Raw genomic sequence first — 22,448 nt, forward strand, 5'->3', positions numbered from 1 at the left:
TCTATATTATTATATATTAATACATTATATAACATATGACTATATATTATTATATATACGATATATATTATCATTATATTAACTCAGACTTTCAGACAACTAACAACTTTAAATCAAACACTACTCAGGAGTTTGATATGTGGCAAAGTCTGGAGATAAATTTTCTTATTTTATTTTGTGGAAAGGACCTACCTGCACCTTATAAAAGCAGTTTATAAACTTATCTGTATAAATCTCACTACAACCTATGAGACATAATTCATTGCCCCCATTTTACTGATGAGCAAACTGAAGCTTATGTTTTAGCCAGGTTCACACAGTTCATTAGTGGCAGAGTTAGAAACTACACCCTCATTAATCTGCCTATCCAGACTTCACATTTCCCCTTGGGTAAAAGTACTGGTTCTAAGTAGTGAAACAATGAACTGCTTATGAAAGGGAGTTGGGGAGTGTGCTGAATGCTTAGAGGGCAGCTGTGAACCTGAGTCAGAGGAAAGGAATGGCTTAGGCCACGGCAACTCAAAGAGTAGGGCCACGAGAGGGTAAATTCACTATGTCATTAAGCATACTTGTCTGCATAGTGATGCTTTCTCAATGAAAGAAGCTGTGCATTGATTTACATTCCAGGGCATGCTTATCTCCTCATGCACCAGCAATAGTTCGCAAACCACCAACCAGTCTATGGATAACGTTTAAGTGGCACAAGCTTAAGGAATGTCTTTTGAAATTTTCCTTTACTTCGAACAGTTAAATCATCTGGTTCAATGTCATCTTCAAAATTATTCTATGTTTTCCCATGCTTTTTATATGTTTAAAAAAATAAAATCATACTTATCCCTATTACAGATAATAATGAAATCTGATGTCCTAGACCCCATAAATATATGGGGACATTAATCTTAGTTGAAGTGATATGGCTCTTACTAGTTTTAATAGACAATGGCACCCCACTCCAGTACTCTTGCATGGAAAACCCCATGGACGGAGGAGCCTGGTAGGCTGTAGTCCATGGGGTCGCTAAGAGTCGGACTCGACTGGGTGACTTCACTTTCGCTTTTCAGTTCCATGCATTGGAGATGGAAATGGCAACCCACTCCAGTGTTCTTGCCTGGAGAATCCCAGGGATGGGGGAACCTGGTGGGCGGCCGTCTATGGGGTCACACAGAGTCGGACACGACTGAAGTGACTTAGCAGCAGCAGCAGCAATTTTAATAAACTAATCTCTTCCAAAAGTGAAGGAAAATGGCTTTTCTAAAGAACGGACAAAATTGCCATCAAGCAGCATGAAGTCTGGTGGTTTAGTCGCTAAGTCATGTCCGAGTCTTGTGAATCCATGGACTGTAACCTGCTACCCAGGCAAGAATACTGGAGTGGATTGCCATTTACTTCTCCAGGGGATCTTCCCAACCTGGGAATCGAACTCAGGTCTCCTGCATTTGTAGGCAGATTCTTTACCAACTAAGCTATGAGGGAAGCTCATGATGTCTGGAGTGAAATACAAATTTTAAAATGCATTGTTCATACCTGCACCACCGCCAATGCTTAGAATCTTAATTTCAGATTTTATGTCTCCAATCCTGAAAAAAAAATTATGTAGTTTAAGAAAAATGTGCCAGGCAGTTTATAAAATCTGATTATCAAGTCTAGTTAAAGAGAACAGATGAAAATTACAGTGAACAAAAATTAGGCCAATATGAAAGGTGTTGATCATTTCAGTGGTTATATTGGTGTCTTTACAAATCTTTGGAAGTAAAGATTCTACTCATTAACAGTCTTAAACTGGGATACTTTTAGAAATAGCACTATAAATATCTCAGAGGTAGGAAATGGCATTTGTTTAAAGACTATTTGGAGAATAAAAGCAGAAAAAGTAACTTTTGAGTCTGGTCATTATAATAAGCCATTCATTGTAAATAGGCTTCCCTGGTGGCTCCGATGATAAAGACTCCGCCTGCAATGCAAGAGGCCTGGGTTCAATCCCTGGGTTGGGAAGATCTTCTGGAGAAGGGAATGGCTACCCACTCCAATATTCTTGCCTGAAGAACTCCATGGACAGAGGAGCCTGGTGGTTTACAATCCATGGGGTCACAAAGAGTTAGACATGACTGAGTGACACACACTTCTTTCATTGTAGATGGGAGAAAAGCTAAGGTGATTCATACTATCTCTATGATAGTTGCCTTCTTTCCTTCCTCTTGCTAACTTCCTTTCAATAAACAGATGTTAATTAAACATTTATTATGTGCCTGTCCTAGGCACTGATATATAAAGATGAGTAAGAGACTACTTTTCTCTCAAGTTGAATTGTGAGATAAGAAAAGCCAAGTTTATGACTCTGTATAGGAATAGAGTGGACTTGATGGACTGGGATGTGAGAGTAGGACTTTCTTTAGACTGATGTAAAATATTTATTTAAAAAAAAAAAATAATGGGTCAGAAAAAAGTAGGAGATGCATAGTGACTGCCACATGTTTCCAGTTTGGATGACCAGGTGAAGTATGGTATCGAAAAAGAAGCTGGGGGATGTAATTTTATGACAAGTTTATGTTTTGTCAGTTTTTTGTTTGTTTTGTGTTTTTAGGGTTTTGATAAATCTGAATTCAGCAGATATTTGAATATGCAATATTGAAGCTGGGTAGAAGAGAGATTGGGATCAACGATGTATTCTGGAGAATTATCATAGAGTAAAAACTAAGAGAATAGATTCTATCACCCAAGAATATTGCAAAGAGAAGAGTAGTGGGATCATGACACAGTGCCAGGTTTTAAAAGTAATGGGATAATGGGGGAACACACAAAGAAGACACAGAGGGAAACAGCAAAGCTCAGAGAGGTGATTGGAGAATTAGAGAAGGAAAAAAGCCAATGATAGTGTCAGAGGCATAAGAGTGTACAACTAAATAATAAAAAGACAACTCTTCATTGAATTTGACAATATGAATATCTGATAACAGCAGCTTTAAAGGAGGTTGAGAGCTGGAGTCAGATGGCAGTGGGATTAAAAGTGAAATTGATAAAGAGAAAGAAGATACAGAGATTTTTGAAAAAGGATGAAAGTGAAAAGGAAAAAGAGACTGGAGGGGAAACATGAACTGAAAGAATGGTTCTTGTTTGTGTTTTAGGATGCTAAACAAGCTTGGTTTTTGGCTAAAGTGAGGAGCCTGCCCAGAGAGATAAGAAGAACACAGATTCAACCAGGGTTCTTAAAAATACTAGAAAGCATAGAGTCAAGGATATCTGTGAATGAGTTGCCTTCCTCTAATTATCTTCCAGCTCATGATCATGAGTCTTAATATATCCATCGCTGTCTGTGCACTTGATTAATTCTTGAAGATGCTTCTATCTGTGGATAGAATAGTGAGGTTACAGAGCAGAGCACCTAGGCACATAGGTTGGAATCGTAGCTTACGATTATGTTACCATGAATGAATTATTCTCTGTACTTTATTACTAAGAAGTAGGATAATAATACCTCCTACCATATAGGGCTATAATTATAGTATCTGCTTTTTGAAAGAGTTCTGAGGATTAAGTGACATAATTTATGTGAATCCTTTAGAAATGTGTCTGCACATGACAAGTACCCAACTTATTATTGTTCTAAGCACAGCTAAGTAATTTATATGAATCATTTTTCTGAATCATTTATATGAATCATTTTCATATATGAAAATTTTTTATTATTGAAATACAGTTGATTTACAGTGTTGTGTTAATTACCATTATAGAGCAAAGTGATTCAATTATATGTTGATATATACATTCTTTTTTATATTCTTTTCCATTATTGTTTATCACAGGATATCAAATATAGTTCTCTGTGCTATATGACCTTGTTGTTTATGAATTCTATTTATAAAAGCTTACATCTGCTAACCTCAACCTTCTGCTCCATCCCTCCCCAAATCCCTTCCCCCTTGGCATCCAGCAGTCTGTTCTCTATGGCCACGATTCGGTTTCTGTTTCATAGATAGATTCATTTGTGCCATTTTTAAAATTCCACATATAAGAAATCTCATATGGTATTTGTCTTTCTCTTCTGATTCACTTCACTTAATTTAATCTCTAGTTGTACCCATGTTACTACAAATGGCATTATTTTGTTCATTTTTATGACTGAGTAGTATTCCATTGTGTATATACATCGCATCTTCTTTAGCCATTCATCTGTTGATGGACATTTAGGTTGTTTCAATGTCTTAACTATTGTGACTAGTGCTTCTCTGAACATAGAAGTGCACACATCATTTAGAATTACAGTTTCGTCTGGATATATGCCCAGGGGTGGGATTGCTGGAATCATATGATAATTCTGTTTCTAGCTTTCTGAGGAACCTCCATTCTATTTTCTATAGTGGGGGCACAAGCTTACATTCCTACCAACAGTGTAGCAGGATTCTCTTTTCTCCACATCTTATCCAGCAATTGTTATTTGTTGACTTTTTAGTGATAGTCATTCTGATCAGTGTGAGGTGGTACGTTATTTTAGTTTTGATTTGTATTTCTCTAAGAATTAGTAATGTTGGGCATCTTAACATGTGCCTATTGGCCATCTCTTGTGGGGTCACTGCTTCTTTCTCCTGGGTCCTAGCGCACACAAGGTTCTGTTTGTGCCCTTGCAGAGTCTGTTTCCCCAGTCCTGTGTAAGTTCTGGCGGCTCTATGATGGGTTAATGGTGACCTCCTCCAAGAAGGCTTATGCCATAACCAGGTCTACTGCACCCAAAGCCCCTGCCCCCACAGCAGTCCTCTGCTGACCCATACCTGCTCAGAAGACACCCAAACAAGGTTCTGCCTCAGCCTTTGTGGGGAAATATGTATGCAGGTCAAGAAGCAAGTTAGAAGTGAATATGGAACAACAGACTGGCTCCAAATTGGGAAAGGAGAATGTCAAGGCTGTATATTCTCACCCTGCTTATTTAACTTATATGCAGAGTACATCATGAGAATGCTGGACTGCATGAAGCACAAGCTGGAATCAAGATTGCTGGGGAAAATATCAATAACAGATATGCAGATGACACCACCCTTATGGCAGAGAGCAAAGAACCAAAGAGCCTCTTGATGGAAGTAAAAGAGGAGAGTGAAAAAGTTGGCTTAAAATTCAGCATTCAGAAAACTAAACTCATGGCATCTGGTCCTATCACTTCATGGCAAATACATGGGGAAGCAATGGAAACAGTGACAGACTTTATATTTTGGGGCTCCAAAATCACTGCAGATGGTGACTGCAGCCATGAAATTAAAAGACACTTGCTCCTTGGAAGAAAAGCTATGACAAACCTGGACAGCTTATTAAAAAGCAGAGACATTACTTTGCCAACAGAGGTCCATCTAGTCAAAGTTATGGTTTTCCCAGCAGTTATATATGGATGTGAGAGTTGGACTATAAAGAAAGCTGAGCATGGAAGAATTTATGCTTTTGAACTGTGGTGTTGGAGAAGACTCTTGAGAGTCCCTTGGACTGCAAGGAGATCCAACCAGTCTATCCTAAAGGAAATCAATCCTGGATATTCATTGGAAGGATTGATGCTGAAGCTGAAACTCCAACACTTTGGCCACCTGATGTGAAGAACTGAGTTATTTGAAAAGACACTGATGCTGGGAAAGATTGAAGGTGGGAGGAGAAGGGGATGACAGAGGATGAGCTGGTTGGATGGCATCACTGACTCAATGGACATGAGTTTGAGTAGGCTCTGGGAGTTAGTGATGGACAGAGAGGCCTGGCATTCATGCTGCAGTCTATGGGGTTGCAAAGAGTCAGACATGACTGAGCAACTGAACTGAATTGAACTGATTGGCCATCTCTAGTAACTCAGAAGGTTAAGAATCTGCCTGCAGTGTGGGAGACCAGGTTCGATCCCTGGGTTGGAAGATCCTCTGGAAAAGGAAATGGCAATACACTTCAGTTTTCTTGCCTGGAGAATCCCATAGACAGAGGAGCCTGGTGGGCTACAGTCCATGGGGGTGCAAAGAGTCAGACAAGACTGAGCAACTAACACTGTCACACTTTTCATCGGCCATCTAAAATGAATTAACCCTTTGAATTCTTACAACACCTCTGTGAGTTAGATACTATTATTATTCCATTTCATATAGTATGATGATACCTAAGAATTATTCAAAAGTTGCTATTTTCCAGGCAAGGATCTAAATGCATTACATGTGACAACAATCAGTTCAGTTCAGTTCAGTCGCTCAGTCGTGTCCAACTTTTTGCGACCCCATGAATCGCAGCACGCCAGGCCTCCCTGTCCATCACCAACTCCCGGAGTTCACGCAAACTCACGTCCATCGAGTCAGTGATGCCATCCAGCCATCTCATCCTCTGTCGTCCCCTTCTCCTCCTGCCCCCAATCCCTCCCAGCATCAGAGTCTTTTCCAATGAGTCAACTCTTCACATGAGGTGGCCAAAGTACTGGAGTTTCAGCTTTAGCATCATTCCTTCCAAAGAAATCCCAGGGCTGATCTCCTTCAGAATGGACTGGTTGGATCTCCTTGCAGTCCAAGGGACTCTCAAGAGTCTTCTCCAACACCACAATTCCAAAGCATCAATTCTTCGGTGCTCAGCTTTCTTCACAGTCCAACTCTCACATCCATACATGACCACAGGAAAAACCATAGCCTTGACTAGACGAACCTTTGTTGGCAAAGTAATGTCTCTGCTTTTGAATATGCTATCTAGGTTGGTCATAACTTTCCTTCCAAGGAGTAAGCGTCTTTTAATTTCATGGCTGCAGTCACCATCTGCAGTGATTTTGGAGCCCAGAAAAATAAAGTCTGACACTGTTTCCACTGTTTCCCCATCTATTTCCCATGAAGTGATGGGACCAGATGCCATGATCTTTGCTTTCTGAATGTTGAGCTTTAAGCCAACTTTTTCACTCTCCTCTTTCACTTTCATCAAGAGGCTTCTTAGCTCCTCATCACTTTCTACCATAAGGGTGGTGTCATCTGCATATCTGAGGTTTTTGATATTTCTCCCGGCAATCTTGATTCCAGCATGTGCTTCTTCCAGCCCAGCGTTTCTCATGATGTGCTCATGACGACAACAACAATAAGCACTATTTATAGCTATATACTATAGCCCTCCCCAATCTGCTCTACCTCCAGACAGGTGATTGAATAATTCCTCCCCGAGGAAATAACCCATCTCACTGATAAACTTATCTATATTGGTACCTGAGAATCCTCCATCAAGAGCTAAGTCCACATCTAATTACTACGAGTCAGCTGCTCAACAGACTATTTCAGTATGTACACAAAGAGGTTCTGAACCAATTTTTAGTGCCTCATATTTAACTGGATGGACAACCAAGGCTTATCAGGTAGTTGGGGAGCTCCCCTAATTAGTCATTAAGTCATGTCTAACTCATTACAACCCCATGGACTGTAGTCCACCAGACTCCTCTGTCCATGGGGTTTCCCAACCAAGAATACTGGAGTGAGTTGCCATTTCCTTCTCCATAGGATCTTCCCAACAGAGGAATTGAACCAGCGTCTCCTGCTTTGCAGGCGGTCTCAAGCATTGCAGACTGATCCTTTACTGACTGAGCTACCAGGAAAGCAATGACAGAGAGACCAAAAGAAGCAGAAAAGGCAAATTCAGAAGAAACATTCAGAAAGCCGAGGAAAATTTTATAATAGATAAAGGAAGGTAGACTATCTATGAAAGATGAACAGGATGCTATAAAAAAGGAATATTCTTGGAAATTAAAAACACAATACTGAACAACAGAGGGCTGAAAGATAAAATTGGGAGAAACTGGAAACATAAGGAAATTACAGAATTGATTTAGGAGGTCCTCTGTTTGATGAATAAAAGTCCCAGAAAGACAAAAAAAGAGGGGAGGAATGATTAAATAATACCAAAGCTTCCCTGAACTGAAGGATCTGAATCTTAATTGAAATGGCCCAGGGACTACCCACAAAAATGGGTGAAAAACACCCACACCATAAATTATTATCTTAAAATTTCTGAATACTAGATATGAGAAGATACTAGAAAGGAACCAAAAACAAAACACAGTAGCAAAAGGTCACAAGCTAAAGATGAAGAATTTGAATGGCATTAGGTTTCTCAGTAGTAACCCTAGTGGCTATGGTGGTGGTTTAGTTGCTAAGTTGTGTCTGATTCTTGCAATCCCATGGACTGTAGCCTGCCAGGCTCCTTTGTCCATGGGATTTTCCAGGCTAGAATACTGAAGTGGATTGCCATTTCTTTCTCCAGAGGATCTTCCCAACCCAGGAATTGAACCTGGGTCTCCTGCATTGCAGGCAGATTCTTTACCGACTAAGCTATGAGAGAAGCCCTCTAGTGGTTATAGGACCATGGAAAAATATCTTTAAATTTCTGGTATAAAATCATTTTCAGTGCAGAGTTTTATACCCTAACTAACTCTAACAAAGATGAGCAGAGAGAAGGCATTACTTCCCATGCACTCTTTCTTAGAAAGCCCTTAAAGGATTAGCAGGGGGGAAAAAGATTAAAGAAACCAAGAAAAACACAGCATGGAATTCAGAATCAGAGAATTTAGTACTAGAGAGAGGAGAAGAGAATTTCTATAAGGTGAAATAAATTCCCTTATCAGGCCAAAACCAAATCAAGCCAAAATGGAAAAAAAAGAACAGAGAAGTCCAGAAACAGTGTTCCCATGAAAAAAAATTTACAGATTACTTGATCTGTTGGAATATATTGAGAGATTAATATTTCTGTTTGGGGTATAAATAGTGATAGGTACATAGAAAACTAAGAATATAAACTAAAATCAATAGGTAACTCTAGGAAAAACAAAAAGTTATACTTGAAATGAAATGTAATGATAGTATAAATGCATTGTTCAGTTATGAATAATATGTACAGACAAAATGATATGATATAAACTAATAAAAATTTAGACATATGTAAGGTATATATGCATGTATAAACACACACATATATATACATGCTATATATGTACATATATATATTGTATTGACATGGTGGGGAGAGAGATGTGCATGTTTATTTAGCACTTTTAATACATTAAAATTAAGGAAGAGAATAACATGTTATTTAGAATTAGGAAAGAAAATTCCATAAGAAATAACTAAATGATTTCAAAATGTTGAAAGTAATTGTCTCTATAGAGAGCATGAATCAGGAATGAGAGTGGTGAAGGCAGGAAACCACTATTTTTGTTGTTGTTACTGTAAACTTTTCAGAATCATTTGACTTTTAAAAATATGAGCACATCTTGCTTTAATAAAAATGAAAAATTAAGCAGACATGTTGCCTATTGATAACGGATAAACAACTTTAAGTAGCAGTTTTGAAAGTCCTTTAGCTAACTCTCATTTCACATCACCTTCAGAAAAAAATTGCTTAAAAAAATATGATTCAGATGAGTTCTAATTGGATATTACCACTATAAGGCAAACTTAGTTACGCCTTTGAAAATTCTTCAGTAGTTCACAGATTTCACATTCGGTATTTCCAGTTAGATTGTATACGCTTGAAGACAGGACAGGGGGTCATCATTCATTATGTTCTATGCATCCATCATATGTCTTCAAACCAAACTGATGGCTGAAGTAAACTAAGGATTTGCATAACCACAGACTAGAACACAGATGCTTAGTACTGCAAAAGAACTCAGAAATCAACTCATTACCTTTAATTTTGGAAATGAGCAAAAAGACCCAAAGAAACTATAATTTGTTTTTGGATAGAAAATTGTTTGTTTGCTGTCTGCTTTGATTTTTGCTTTATTTTCCTATTGTATGTGTGCTCAGTCACTCAATCATGTCCAACATTTTACAATTCTGTGGACTGTAGCCTACCAGGCTCCTCTGTCCATGGAATTTTTCCAGAATACTGGAGTCGGTAGCCATTGCCTCTTCTAGGGGATCTTCCCCACACAGGGATCAAACCTGTGTCTTCTGCATCTCCTGAATTGGCAGGTGGATTTTTTTACCACTGCGCCACCTGGGAAGTCCTATTATCCTATTATTTATAAATATATAACACTCAGTTAAAAAAAAAATTGAAAACCGAACCATGACAAATAAAAGATAGAAAAGGAAACAAAATTCCATAAATTATACATCCCACAATGCCTTCTCTAGTCAGGCAGATTTAACTGCCCTGGTTAAAGAATTTCAGGCCTATAACAGAAAAATCCAACAGAAAGACTAAAATATCAGTTGTTTTTGTTTTTGTTTTTGCTATTGCAAATTGGATCCACAGTCATTTTTCCCAGTTTTCCATCATTATTTCCTGAAGCAGAGTCAGGTTACAGCAATCCGCCCCCAGATAGATAATTTGATTATCTTTACCATGTGGAATCTGTTACTCTCATAATGCTTATCAGCTCTGGCACAAATTGAACACATTAATCACCAAACAAAAAACAAAAGCAGTCTGCCAGAAGGATAAGAACTAGTGAGTTTCATTGATAATGGAAAAATGCTTAGGTAGGGCCACATTGTTAATATTAACTTGAAAGCAAAAAGACAATTTTTCTTTTGGAGAGTGGTAACTATGATAATGGACATGGAAAATGAATTTAAATGGGTGTTAGAAGAATTGAGAGGCATCCACTCAATCCCCAGGGGTAAACAGTATTTCGTAATTATTTGATTCTAATTCAAAGAACACTAGACTCTGGGATTTTTTGAAACATAAAATTTGGAGGAGAGCCGAAAAAATCTCATCTCAAAGATTTGGATCTTATCTTTTCCCATAAGAACGTGAATTTGTGCCTTCAAAGGGTTAACGCTTATCTCGGAGCAGCTTGAAATCCGCACAAATCAGAGCTTTTGAATGTTTCTAGTGATCGGCTCACTGAAACGCGGCAGCAGGGGCGCAGGGCCGCTTGGGGACAAGCCGAGCTGCTATCAGTTCCCCTTATGCCGCAGCCCAGCCTGCCGGCCGGGCATGACCCATCTATCACTGCACAGAGCGCGCCCAGGCTTGTCCCTTGCACAAAAGACGGCCTGTGTTTTCTGCTGCTGTTACCTTGCTATTATGCCCGGCAGCTTCTTGTCCATGAATTCCTGCATACACTGGTGCTCCGTGGAATTGCTGAGAAACCTCCGGAAAGACTCAACGTATCTGCTGTGGTCAGTAAACAGGCTCCTCATGGAAGATGCCATTTTTGGTTTTCTGAGAGACAGGGAGGGAAGGGACGTTTAACTTCCTTCCTTTCCCTTCCTAGTTCCTTCTTTCTCTCCTCACCCCCCTACCGGGTTCTATCCAAACAAAACAAAACAAAACAAAACAAACCAAACCCCACAACAGGCCTGCTTTGAATTGAAAGTGCTGCCAAGGCTGGGTGTGCAAAAGCTGATACTAAATCAGTATTTGCACAGGACTTAGCCCCTGAGACTTCACCCGGCCACATTTATCTTTTTTTTTTTTTTTAATTTTTTAAAATATAAATTTATTTATTTTAGGCCACAGTTATCTTAGAAGAAAAGGAGGTGGTGACACAGAGCAGTAAATCCACTGCTGAAACTTGCTTTAAAACTCAAATTCAGAATGTTGTAAAAGCAGACAACATTCAAATCACTTCCTGCTCTGGCAGCAGTTCCCAGTGGGAAAGTGGCCACCAAAGCGGTAACAACAGTGACAGAAGAAACAGGCCAGTTCAAGGCCTTCCTTCTTTTCTAGAGACAGCTGGGGAATCTTTGACAAAAGATTGTCATCTGCCTCCAGGCTTTCTGTAGGAGAGTTTCCTGCCTTCACAGCCCAGCACATTTAAACTTTAAACTCTGCCCCATTTCATCAGGTGCTGCTTAGTTTGCTGTGATTCAGGAACAGAGCTTTTGGGTTGGCCATAAAGGTCATTTGGGTTTTTCCATGAAATGTTATACCAAAACCCTAAGTGAATGTTTCAGCCAACCTCAAATTAACTGAAAGTTCTGAGAAGCCTGTTTGGGGGATGAGGGTGGAGTTGGGAATGAGGAGTATGAGAGCCCAGTCGCAGGGGAAGAATGCAGGACACTGGAACACTTCAATCCATTGGAAACCTTCCCTAAGTACTTCTAAACAAGGGATTCTAGGCTTTCAGGATTGGATGAGTCTTTGGAGGCCATGTGGTGTCCCCTGTCAAAAGACTCAAAGTGTTTGAGCCTTTTATCTAGGAAATGATCTTTAAGAAGGCCACCCCTATACCAGCATGGGATATTAATTATAATAGAATCCAAATCACGGAGCAGTTATGAGAATTAAATTAATTCATACACCAGTCTTAGAAATGTGTCTGCCTAAACCATTCTCCTCTTCTGATTCTCTTCCAAAGCTGCCCTGTAAGCATTCAGCACACTCCTCAACCCTCTTTTATAAGCACCTCATGGTCTCACTACTTAGAGACATGGCTTTTATCCAAGGGGATTGGGAAGTCTGGAATGAACTGTGGGAACTTTAGTGAAATACAAGCTTCAGTTTGCTCATCAGTAAAATGGGAATGAGTTATGTTTCATAGGTTGTAGTGAGATTTATATAGATAATATTTATAAAGTCCTTTTAGCATGTTAGTACTGCTTAAGGGGCAGGCTGGTCCTTTCTGCAATAATAAAACAACCAAAAAGCAGTTATTTTATTTACGGACACTGAAAATTGAGTTTAATATTTATTTTCCCTTGTCACCAAATATTACTTTTCTTCAGATGTTTTTCTGATCAGTTAACAATGCAAAAGTTATTCTTAGCTCGTGGGCTGCACAAAATCAGGTGCTGGCCTGGATTTGATCCTTGGGCTCTGGTTGTCCTTGTGTGCTTGTGCTCAGTCATGTCTGACTCTTTGTGACACCGTGAACTGTACCCTCCAGGCTGCTCTGCCCATGGAATTTTCCAGGCAAAAATACAGGAGTATTAGACAACCCAGGAGTGGGTTGTCATTTCCTCCTCCAGGGGCTCTTCCCCACCCAGGGAATGAACCCCTGTCTCCTGCATCTCCTGCATTGGTAAGCAGACCCTTAATCTAGCTCCTAGGCCTCCCTCCATACACGTAACTGCTTAACTCCCATCTCTCTGCAGCCAGCCTCACCCTCTTCATACTGACTCCCACAAGCTTTAATTCATCTATTACCATTTTCCACTCTTTTATTTAGACCTCAATCTAGATCATTCAGTAATTTATCTACTGAACAAATATTTAATAAGGGTTTACTGTGTGCTATTCTGCTGAGAAAAATTAACCTTAATCTTGATCTTCCTACTGAAAACTACCTTTAACTAAAACTTCACTTGAGGCCATCACTGTCTAACTTACTGTCACATCTTCCCCAACAACCTGCTTTACAGATGTGACTCATTAAGGATTTCCTCTCCATTCTCATTGCTTCCATGTTTGAGATTTCCCCCCTACCCTTTTCTTTAACCTGTTGTGCTATTTTTCTTACTGGCTTTCCTGCACTAGGAGTCACACAGATCCTAGCCAAGTTTATTGTCACTGCCAGATTCAGTTTTTGAAAGCACAGTTTTGATAAAGTCACTCCTCTCCCCCCAGATATCTACTGTCTGTCTCCTCACTGATCTCCAAGTCCAAGACTCATTCTGTGACCCACCCCCACCTCCAAATAATTTAGATTTATGTTTCAGTTTTCTTGAGACTTGCATTGGATCTCTGCAAACTCTGCTGCTTATCTGACTATGTCCCTGTGTTTGCCTGCCTGGACCTCTCTTCATAATAGATCCTCCCTGTATATAAAGTGCTGCTGCTTCTGTTGCCCCACCCACGAAAATTTTTCCCATTCTCCTGAAGCTACCACTTTCATGAAGCCTTCCATATTTCCCTCCAAAGGATTAGCACTCATGTACTTAATTTCTGAGCCTCTTGTAACTTTGATAGCATTTGTCTTTGTGTCATGGTTTATTAATGTATTTGCCTCGTTTCCCTGGCTGCTCCCCATGTGATTGCTAGTTCAGAGAGGTAGAAACTGTGTCACAACTACTCTGTCTGACACGTGCTGCTCACAGTAGGCTTTCAGTTATTTTAAATGATTAAAAATGTGCTTGATCATTTTCACTCTGAAGATGCTTTCCATAATCAGAGGTTCTTCAACCTTTTTCTTGTTGGACAACACTAACTGTTATTAACACAATCAGAGTTCCATTTATTGACTGCTAATGTGCCTGAACTTTAATTCAGTATAAGATTTTTACTTTGTAGTCCTTCTGTGAATGTTCCTACATGGCAGATAAGAAAACAGATTCTGAGGGGCTGGGCCCTTTACTCAGTGTATCTAGGGTGTTGTAGGCTAGGCTTGTAACTCCAGTCTGTCAAATCCCAAGACCAATGCTCTTAAAAGTCTTTATATTCAGCCAAAATCTGCACACATTGCCTCCATATAATTTCTACATAACACTCTTATCTCTGGTTATTTAAACAGAATGATTCTAATTCCTTGTCCGTATAACTAACCCATTAAAAAATTTGAAATTGACTTATGGAATAAGTCTCTTCCATAGTAATTCTTAGTCCATTTGGACTGCTCTAACAAAAATACTACAGAATGAGTGACTTAAACAACAGCATTTATTTCTCATAATTCATTTTTAAAATATTTATTTTTGGCTATGTTGAGTCTTAGTTGGCTCCTGGGATCTTTCGTTGCAGCTCATAGTCTTCTCTCTGTTGTAGCTCTTGGGCTCAGTGGTTGTGGTTCGAAGACTTAGTTGCCCCACAGCACATGGAATCTTAGTCCCCCAACCAGGGATCAAACCTTTGCAAGGCAGATTCATAACCACTAGACTGCCAAGGAAGCCCCTGTTTCTCGTGAAATAGGGACTGGAAAGTCCAAGATCAAGACCTAGCAGATACATGTAAGGTGAGGACTCATTTCCTAGTTCTTAGACAGCCATCTTCTTGTTACATCTTTACCCGTAAGAAGGAATAAGCAAGCTGTCTGAAATTTCTCTAAGAGTATGAATCCCATTTGTGAGGGTTCTACCCTCATGACCTAACACCTTTCAAAGAACCCCCCACATCCAAGTACAATCATTTAAAGAATCAAGATTTCAGTGTATGGTTTGGGTGGGGAAGGTACACAAATATTGAGTCCATCAGTTCAGTTCAGTCTCTCAGTCGTGTCCAACTCTTTGTGACCCCATGAATCGCAGCACGCCAGGCCTCCCTGTCCATCACCAACTCTGGGAGTTCACTCAAACTTACGTCCATGGAGTCAGTGATGCTATCCAGCCATCTCATCCTCTGTCGTCCCCTTCTCCTCCTGCCCCCAATCCCTCCCAGCATCAGAGTCTTTTCCAATAAGTCAACTCTTCACATGAGGTGGCCAAAGTACTGGAGTTTCAGCTTTAGCATAATTCCTTCCAAAGAAATCCCAGGGCCCATCTCCTTCAGAATGGACTGGTTGGATCTCCTTACAGTCCAAGGGACTCTCAAGAGTCTTCTCCAACACCACAATTCAAAAAGCATCAATTCTTCAGCGCTGAGCTTTCTTCACAGTCCAACTCTCACATCCATACACAACCACTGGAAAAACCATAGCCTTGACTAGACAGACCTTTGTTGGCAAAGTAATGTCTCTGCTTTTGAATATGCTACCTAGGTTGGTCATAACTTTCCTTCCAAGGAGTAAGCGTCTTTTAATTTCATGGCTGCAATCACCATCTGCAGTGATTTTGGAGCCCCCCCAAATAAAGTCTGACACTGTTTCCACTGTTTCCCCATCTATTTGCCATGAAGTGATGGGATCAGATGCCATGATCTTAGTTTTCTGAATGTTGAGCTTTAATAAGTGTTATTGAGTCCATAACACGTCCTAATTATTTTCTTTATAATATATTGCATTTTTAAAAGTATATAGCTTTATATAATGCATTATGCTGGTCTCCTCTTTGGACATATTCTAGTTTATCAGAGTTTCTTTTAAAAATGATGTTTGGAGATAAACAGTATCTCAAAGACTACCTGACCAGTGCAAGTATTACTGTCCAGGCTTAGATAGACTAGACTTGTGTTTCTCTACAATGTTATGCCTAACCTAATTTCTTTCAGCTGCTCTACAGATTGGGGGGGGGGGGGTGGGGAAGTGGGGAAAGGCACTATGACAAATAATCTAGAAAGTACTGTATTTTAATAGCTCCCTCTGGATATTAATAAGTGCATATTAAAGGTTTCTGAAATCTTTCTTACATACCCTGTTGAAATGCAGATACATTGTGGCATTTCTCTGATTAGGCATTTAGCCCCTCCAAGAAAAAAAGAGGAAAACTTGTTGCTTTCAACATGACTTGCCCTTGACTAAATGCTGGTTTTAGCAATCACAACTTCCTTTTAAAACTGCATTTAGAATATCCATTTCATAATCTGTAACTCAATTGGAATGTCGTGGAGATTAAAACATCTAGTTGCTGGTTAGAATTAATAAGTTTTGAGAACCCTCTTTTCCCCTCTTTTTTGAAAATTTGGGCAAGCAGTTTAGTAATCTGTCATTTGCCATGACATCTCAAAGATTGGTGGCAATAGCATCATTATTGCTGTTAGAAATTATTTTAGTACATTGGGATCTGATTCTTCAAGGCCTTGAAAGATTGTTAAATTTAGAATTCTTAGATATTTTTTAACCTACTTTGGGCTTCTGTCCCCTATTACCTACCACTCCTTGGACTGTTACTGTGTCAAAGTGCCTTCCATGCATTATCTTACTTAATACTCCGAACCCTCTGGGGATGGAACTATTGATATCATCAAGCAAAACTCAGAGCAAATAAGTTGTATGAGATCATATAATTCATGAAAGAAGAGTCTGGATCCAAATTTATGTTGTTGAACTCCATGTATCATTTTTTAAAAATTACACCATATTACTTCTCACTGTTTTTGTACCTTTCCAACATGAAGATTATGTTCCATGGTAGAGACAGTTAGAACAAAGAAAAAGTGGAGTAATTCTGTATTGTTCCAGTTATCTCTTAATATAATACTCTCTGTGCTAGGTCAAAAAGCAAAGGGTTTCCCTTGTTTATTCTTATCAGTCTGTATTTTATATACCAAAAAAAACCAGAAAAAGGAACAAAAGAGAAGAATAAACATTAGCAAAATTCTAATTTTGATCCATTTTTATTGTACATAGAATTCTTTGGTTCTCCATTCACCCTGATATATAGTCTTCTGAACACTATTATTATTGGACTGGCTTCTTATCCTATCCTTAGTAATATGCTGCATAGCCTAGCATATATGTATATGACAATGGTAATATTGTTAAATTATCATAATCAAACAGTTAGAAGAGTTCCATTTTGTTTTCTTTTGGCAAGAAAGGAGGAGGAAGGTGTTTTATACAGATTGATTGGCTCACTTGATGTGTTTGTTTCTTTGAAGTTCAGCAAGTAAGTTGCCAACAGTGGCCTTGAATGGAGGTTTGAAATCAGGAAATCATAGTACATAAAAATTTAGAGTTCAAATAGATTGGCATTTTCAGGCAAAAATAATGGGTATCAGGAATCTTAGTTTCAGCAGGACAGTTGGCTAAATTTCTCATGAGTATAGAAACAAGCCAAAAAGCAAGAGACTCAGTGCTATACAAGCTTAACCCCTTACTAACTAAACAACACTGGATAAATGATGTAAGCTTCCTCCCCTACTTTCTGTGTTATATGTAAATGTGGAGAAAGAAGGTGAACTAGATGAACTTTAATATTCCTTGAAGTCCTGATTAGTCTTCATCTTAAAAAAAAAAATATTGTGGGCTCATGAAATTAAAAGTAGATTCATAGCTAGTACAGCCACTGTATCAAAAGACTGTCAATAATTGATAACCTAAAGATAGTCTCTGGATAGGCAGCCCTTGACTTTATATAAGATGTCATTGTGAAACAGGTAAGCACAAAATCGGACTCCCTGTTAGATCTGTTTCTTTTACTTTAACCTTTGCTTTCCATTACCTGTTGCTCAGCTGGTTAAGAATCTACCTGCAATATGGGAGACCTGGGTTCAATCCCTGGGTTGGGAAGATCTCCAGGAGAAGGAACGGGTACCCACTCCAGTATTCTGGCCTGGAGAATTCCGTGGACTGCATAGTCCATGGGGTCGCAAAGAGTCGGACACTGAGGACTTTCACTTTTTGTTACTTTTGTTGCTATAATCAGTAAAAAGATGCTGTCTAGGGTGCGGGCAATTCGAACAGCACCCAGCCAGGGCATGCGGCCGGGAAGCCCCGGCCCTCCCAGCCTCTGCCCCAGTACCCAGAAAATCTAGAAGGAGCTGCGGGGCCGCAGCCGTGCGCGCCCACCATGGGCCTGCGCCGCCGGAGACGAAAGCCCAAAACACCAAGGAGGCACCCCGCGAGCCCGGCTCCCGCCGCCCGCCAGCCCCCTGTCCTTAGGCCCGTCCTCCCGTCCACTTGCTCGCCAGAGACAGAGATCCGAACTCTTCAGAAGACCACACACCTGCTATTAAGAAAGACCCCCTTCTCCCGCCTGGCAGGAGAAATATGTGTTCAATTCACTCGTTGTGTGGACTTCAGTTGGCAAGCCCAGGCCCTGTTGGCCCTACAAGAGGCGGCAGAAGCGTTTCTAGCTCATCTCTTCGAGGATGCCTATCTCCTCTCCTTACAGGCCGGCCGCGTCATGCTCTTCCCGAAGGATGTGCAGCTGGACCGGAGGATCCGAGGCATTCAGGAAGGGCTTGGCTGAGCTCTGGCCACCCGCCGGAGTCTCTGGTTGATACCAGAGCTTCTGCCTGTAGCCAGGACCAGATCCACGGAATACAAGGTGTTGCCTGGACTTGCTCTCTCGAAGCAGAGCGTGCGAGTTGCTTTCGTAGTTAGTTGTTTTTTAGAAGAAGACTGCATGGCTTTCCTCCGCAACAGAGGTAATATATGAAAGAATCAACACATTCCAGAAATCCTGAGAATAATTTTCAGATGAAGAGACTCTAAGGTTGACTTCACTTTGCAAATTATTCATGTGACTGATGATTTGGAAGACATCAGATTTTCTAGGTTATGGGAAAAAAGGATATTTACTGATTATTTTAAATCTTCTTGTACCATTTAAATTTTTTTACCATATATATATATATGTAATATATATATGTAATATGTAATATATATATATATATATATATATATATATATTTACTTTTATTTAAAACATGATGGAAAAAAAATAAGAGAAAACCAGTCAGTTGCATGGAAGGGCCTGGTGCATCCAGCGTACAAATCTCTGTTCTTCAGATTGACTTCATCATTACTGGCAGAAGCAAGTTTGTATGTGGACTGTACCTGTCAACAGATTATACAGCTTTTCAAAAACTCAGTTGGGATGAAAATAGAAAATTGTTAAGGTTTGATATTCTGGCTCCTTCTGGTAAATTCCTGCCAAAATCATTCAGAAATTCCAACTTGTAGAATTTATTTTATTCTTTATTTGCAAATCATAGACAATGCATCATAATTTATACTTCAGAATTTTTCATTCCAGGATTTTAAAGAGCCTTTTCAATGGTTTTACAGGTATTTTTATAACTTTCTTGTGGAGAGATAATAAAAATAATTCTTAATGAAAAAAATTTGAAGCAAAGTTACTGTTATACATAGATTATACTGTGTTCTTTGTGTGTTAGCATTAAACTCTTCATTTGGACACTTTGCCAACAACCACAATTTAAACAAGAGAATTGAGGGATGTATCTTTGCCTCCAGTGAGTAGAGTATGAGCCGATAAAATCCTTGCCCTTCTCTTGTAACTGAAAGCAGTTTAAGAGACTTCCAGGGAAATAGGAAGTGCCACCCGAAGACGTTTAGATACTGTGTGTGATGAGAATGATTAGTGAGGGCGGATACTAAAAACGATGCGTCAGCCAACTGAATTCAGACTAAAGGGAAGGACCAAGTTCTGTTGTTTGATAAATTTTAACCCTTTGTAAAAACCTTTTCCTGTTCGACATCAACTCATTTTTATGTAAGCATTGGAATAAAGCTTATCTATGAATACAAAAAAAAAAAAAAAAAGATGCTGTCTATAGCTATAAGCCTACATGATGACCTTGGGGAACCCTGCTCCTCTACCTGAATGTTAAAGTCCCTTTGTTCAGCTCACAGGGAGACTTTCTGACCTTGCCTGTCTGTGAAAGGCTACAGGAAAGAAGAAATTAACACGTCCCCTCCCCCAGGCTTTTACTTTACTTCCTCACCTCCTCTTTGCTCTATAAAAGAAACTAGCACCCAGACTCTGATAAGATGACACTCTAGGACCCTACGCTGCCATCTTCTCAGATGCTTGACTTTCTGAAAAAAGCAACTTATTCCTTGCCTAAACACCTCCCAGTTATTGACCGAACTTGGACTAGGTAACAATTGGCGATATTTTATGAATGTAAATTGCTGAAGCTCACAGAAGCGATGATATGTCATATGTCTTATTTTTAATGGCACAGTTGTTTCAATCACACTTTGTTAACATGGTTTTGTTTTAATTAAATTATAACAGAAAAAAAAAAAAAAAAGGTCCACAATACCTAGAGATGAAATAAACCAAACAAAATAATGCAGAAGAAATATTTGGGGAATTATTACTTAATAGGAAGAGGGTTTTTTTGTGCAGACAAATAATGTTAAAATCTGTGGATGAGTAAAGAGTGATGTTCTAGAGACATAAAGCTTGTACAAAATGTTTAAGGGTGATAATCAGATAAGACAAAGAAGAAATAGTCTAATAACTTAGTTCCTATTTAATAAACCAACAATTTTAAAAGTCACCTGTAAAAGTCTAGATCTCCTTGCAAAGACAGAGGTTGGTAAGTATTTAGAACCTGGTAAATTATCAAGAACTGGATAATTGACCAAAAAAGAAAGAAAGAAAAACATAAAATAATACAACTCATCCAACATGCTTTCCCTGAGTCTGTAATACAGATCATTTCTGTTACTGACTCAGTGACCCTAAGCTTTAGGTCTCATGTTGAATTAGGGATCTAGTGAAGGTTAAGGTTCATCTAAGAGATATTTTTATAAAGAGAGCAGTCGTGGTAAGCAAACTTCTCTGGCATTTGATGCAGGGACACGTGCTCAAGAATATTCTGAGCTAAAACATCCCTCCACCTGGGACCTTGGCTGTGAATGATTCGAAGACTAAAAGGATGCGCTTGCCCAAGGGGTCCCAAAATTACTTTTATTAAAAAATCAAAGTTATCATTTACATGCAATGAAATACTTAAATCTCAAGTGTACAGGTTGAAGAAATCTTATGGATGTATACATCCTAGAAGATTGAAAGTGAAAGTTGCTCAGTCATGTCCGACTCTTTGCAAGCCCGTGGACTGTATAGTCCATGGAATTCTCCAGGCCAGAATACTGGAATGGGTAGCCTTTCCATTCTCCAGGGGATCTTCCCAACCCAGGGATCGAACCCAGGTCTCTAACTACTGCCTATAATCAATAATACTGCCTATCCCCCTACTCTAGATAACCACCATTCTGACTTTTATCCCCATAGATTAGTTTTTTCTGTTCTTGAACTTCATTTGAAAGCTCCACACAGAATGTATTCTTTTATGTCTGGCATCTTTGGCCCATCATCATATTTTTAAAATTCACCCATATTTTTGTGGGGGTGGGGCTTCAGCTGTTCATTCTTTTTTTAATGCTAGACATTATAGTGTATAACTATTTCATAATTTTTAAACCTTTTTTCTCTTAATAGATATATAGGCTATTCTGGCTTGGGCTATTATGAATAAAGCTGATAGAAACATTCTTGTACATGTCTTTGATGGAGATAGGCATGTTTTTTTGTTACCATGACTAAAATGTCATAGGGTAAGCACGTGTTTAGTTGTAGGAGGCATTGCAACAAGGTTTTGCAAATGTCCACAATCACTGCCAAAATATGAGGATATTAGTTTCTCCACATCCTCATCCTGGTATTCTCATCTCTGCATCCTGGTATTACCCGTCACTATTGCTTTGACCCTCTGGGAATATATCATAGCAATATTGCATAGTGGTTTAATTGGCATTTCCCTCAGAGTAATGATTCTGAGTGTTTTCAAATACTTGTGAACCATAAGAGTTGGATATAGTCTTTAATGAAGAGCCTGTTAAAGTCTTTTGTTCATTTTTTAAAACTGTGTTATTTGCCCCTTTTCTTATTGATTTATGCAATATTTGTTTTTATATTCTAGGCATCTTATCATATGTTTATAAATGTATGTGTATACATGAACTATCTTCTCCCAGTCTGTGGTGTGCTGTTCATTTTTTGATGATGTCTTTTGAAGAATAGAAATTCATCAATTTATCCTTTTAGTTCCTGACTTAATCTGAAAATACATGTGCTTAATAGAACGAAGTCAACAAAAACTAGCCATATACCTTTTATTCCTTTAGCCATTGGAGTGGTGGAGTTTATTGTTGGAGTTTCAGGAATCTCAAGAGCTGATTGATATCACATTTGTTGCTTAAAATCAGCCGTATTAGGAATATTTACACTATGAAA

The 22,448-nt window shown here is 39.1% G+C and overlaps 1 protein-coding gene and 1 pseudogene across 1 annotated transcript in view; one reads left to right on the forward strand and one right to left on the reverse strand.

The window, feature by feature from the left end:
* The window catches only part of HNMT (histamine N-methyltransferase), a 44,900-nt gene extending 33,622 nt beyond the window's left edge, over positions 1-11,278 (reverse strand). The window contains exons 1-2 of the mRNA XM_055572702.1: positions 10,999-11,278; positions 1,525-1,577 (exon numbers count right to left, since the gene is read on the reverse strand). Coding sequence (XP_055428677.1) covers positions 1,525-1,577; positions 10,999-11,135 — 190 coding nt within the window. The 5' untranslated portion in view covers positions 11,136-11,278. The remainder of the gene's footprint in view (positions 1-1,524; positions 1,578-10,998) is intronic.
* Positions 11,279-18,242: 6,964 nt separating this feature from the next.
* Positions 18,243-18,644, forward strand: LOC129647751 (histone H3-like centromeric protein A; annotated as a pseudogene).
* The last annotated feature ends 3,804 nt before the right edge of the window (positions 18,645-22,448 follow it).

This window comes from Bubalus kerabau, chromosome 3 (assembly GCF_029407905.1).
Source record: "Bubalus kerabau isolate K-KA32 ecotype Philippines breed swamp buffalo chromosome 3, PCC_UOA_SB_1v2, whole genome shotgun sequence".
NCBI classification, from domain to species: domain Eukaryota; kingdom Metazoa; phylum Chordata; class Mammalia; order Artiodactyla; family Bovidae; genus Bubalus; species Bubalus kerabau.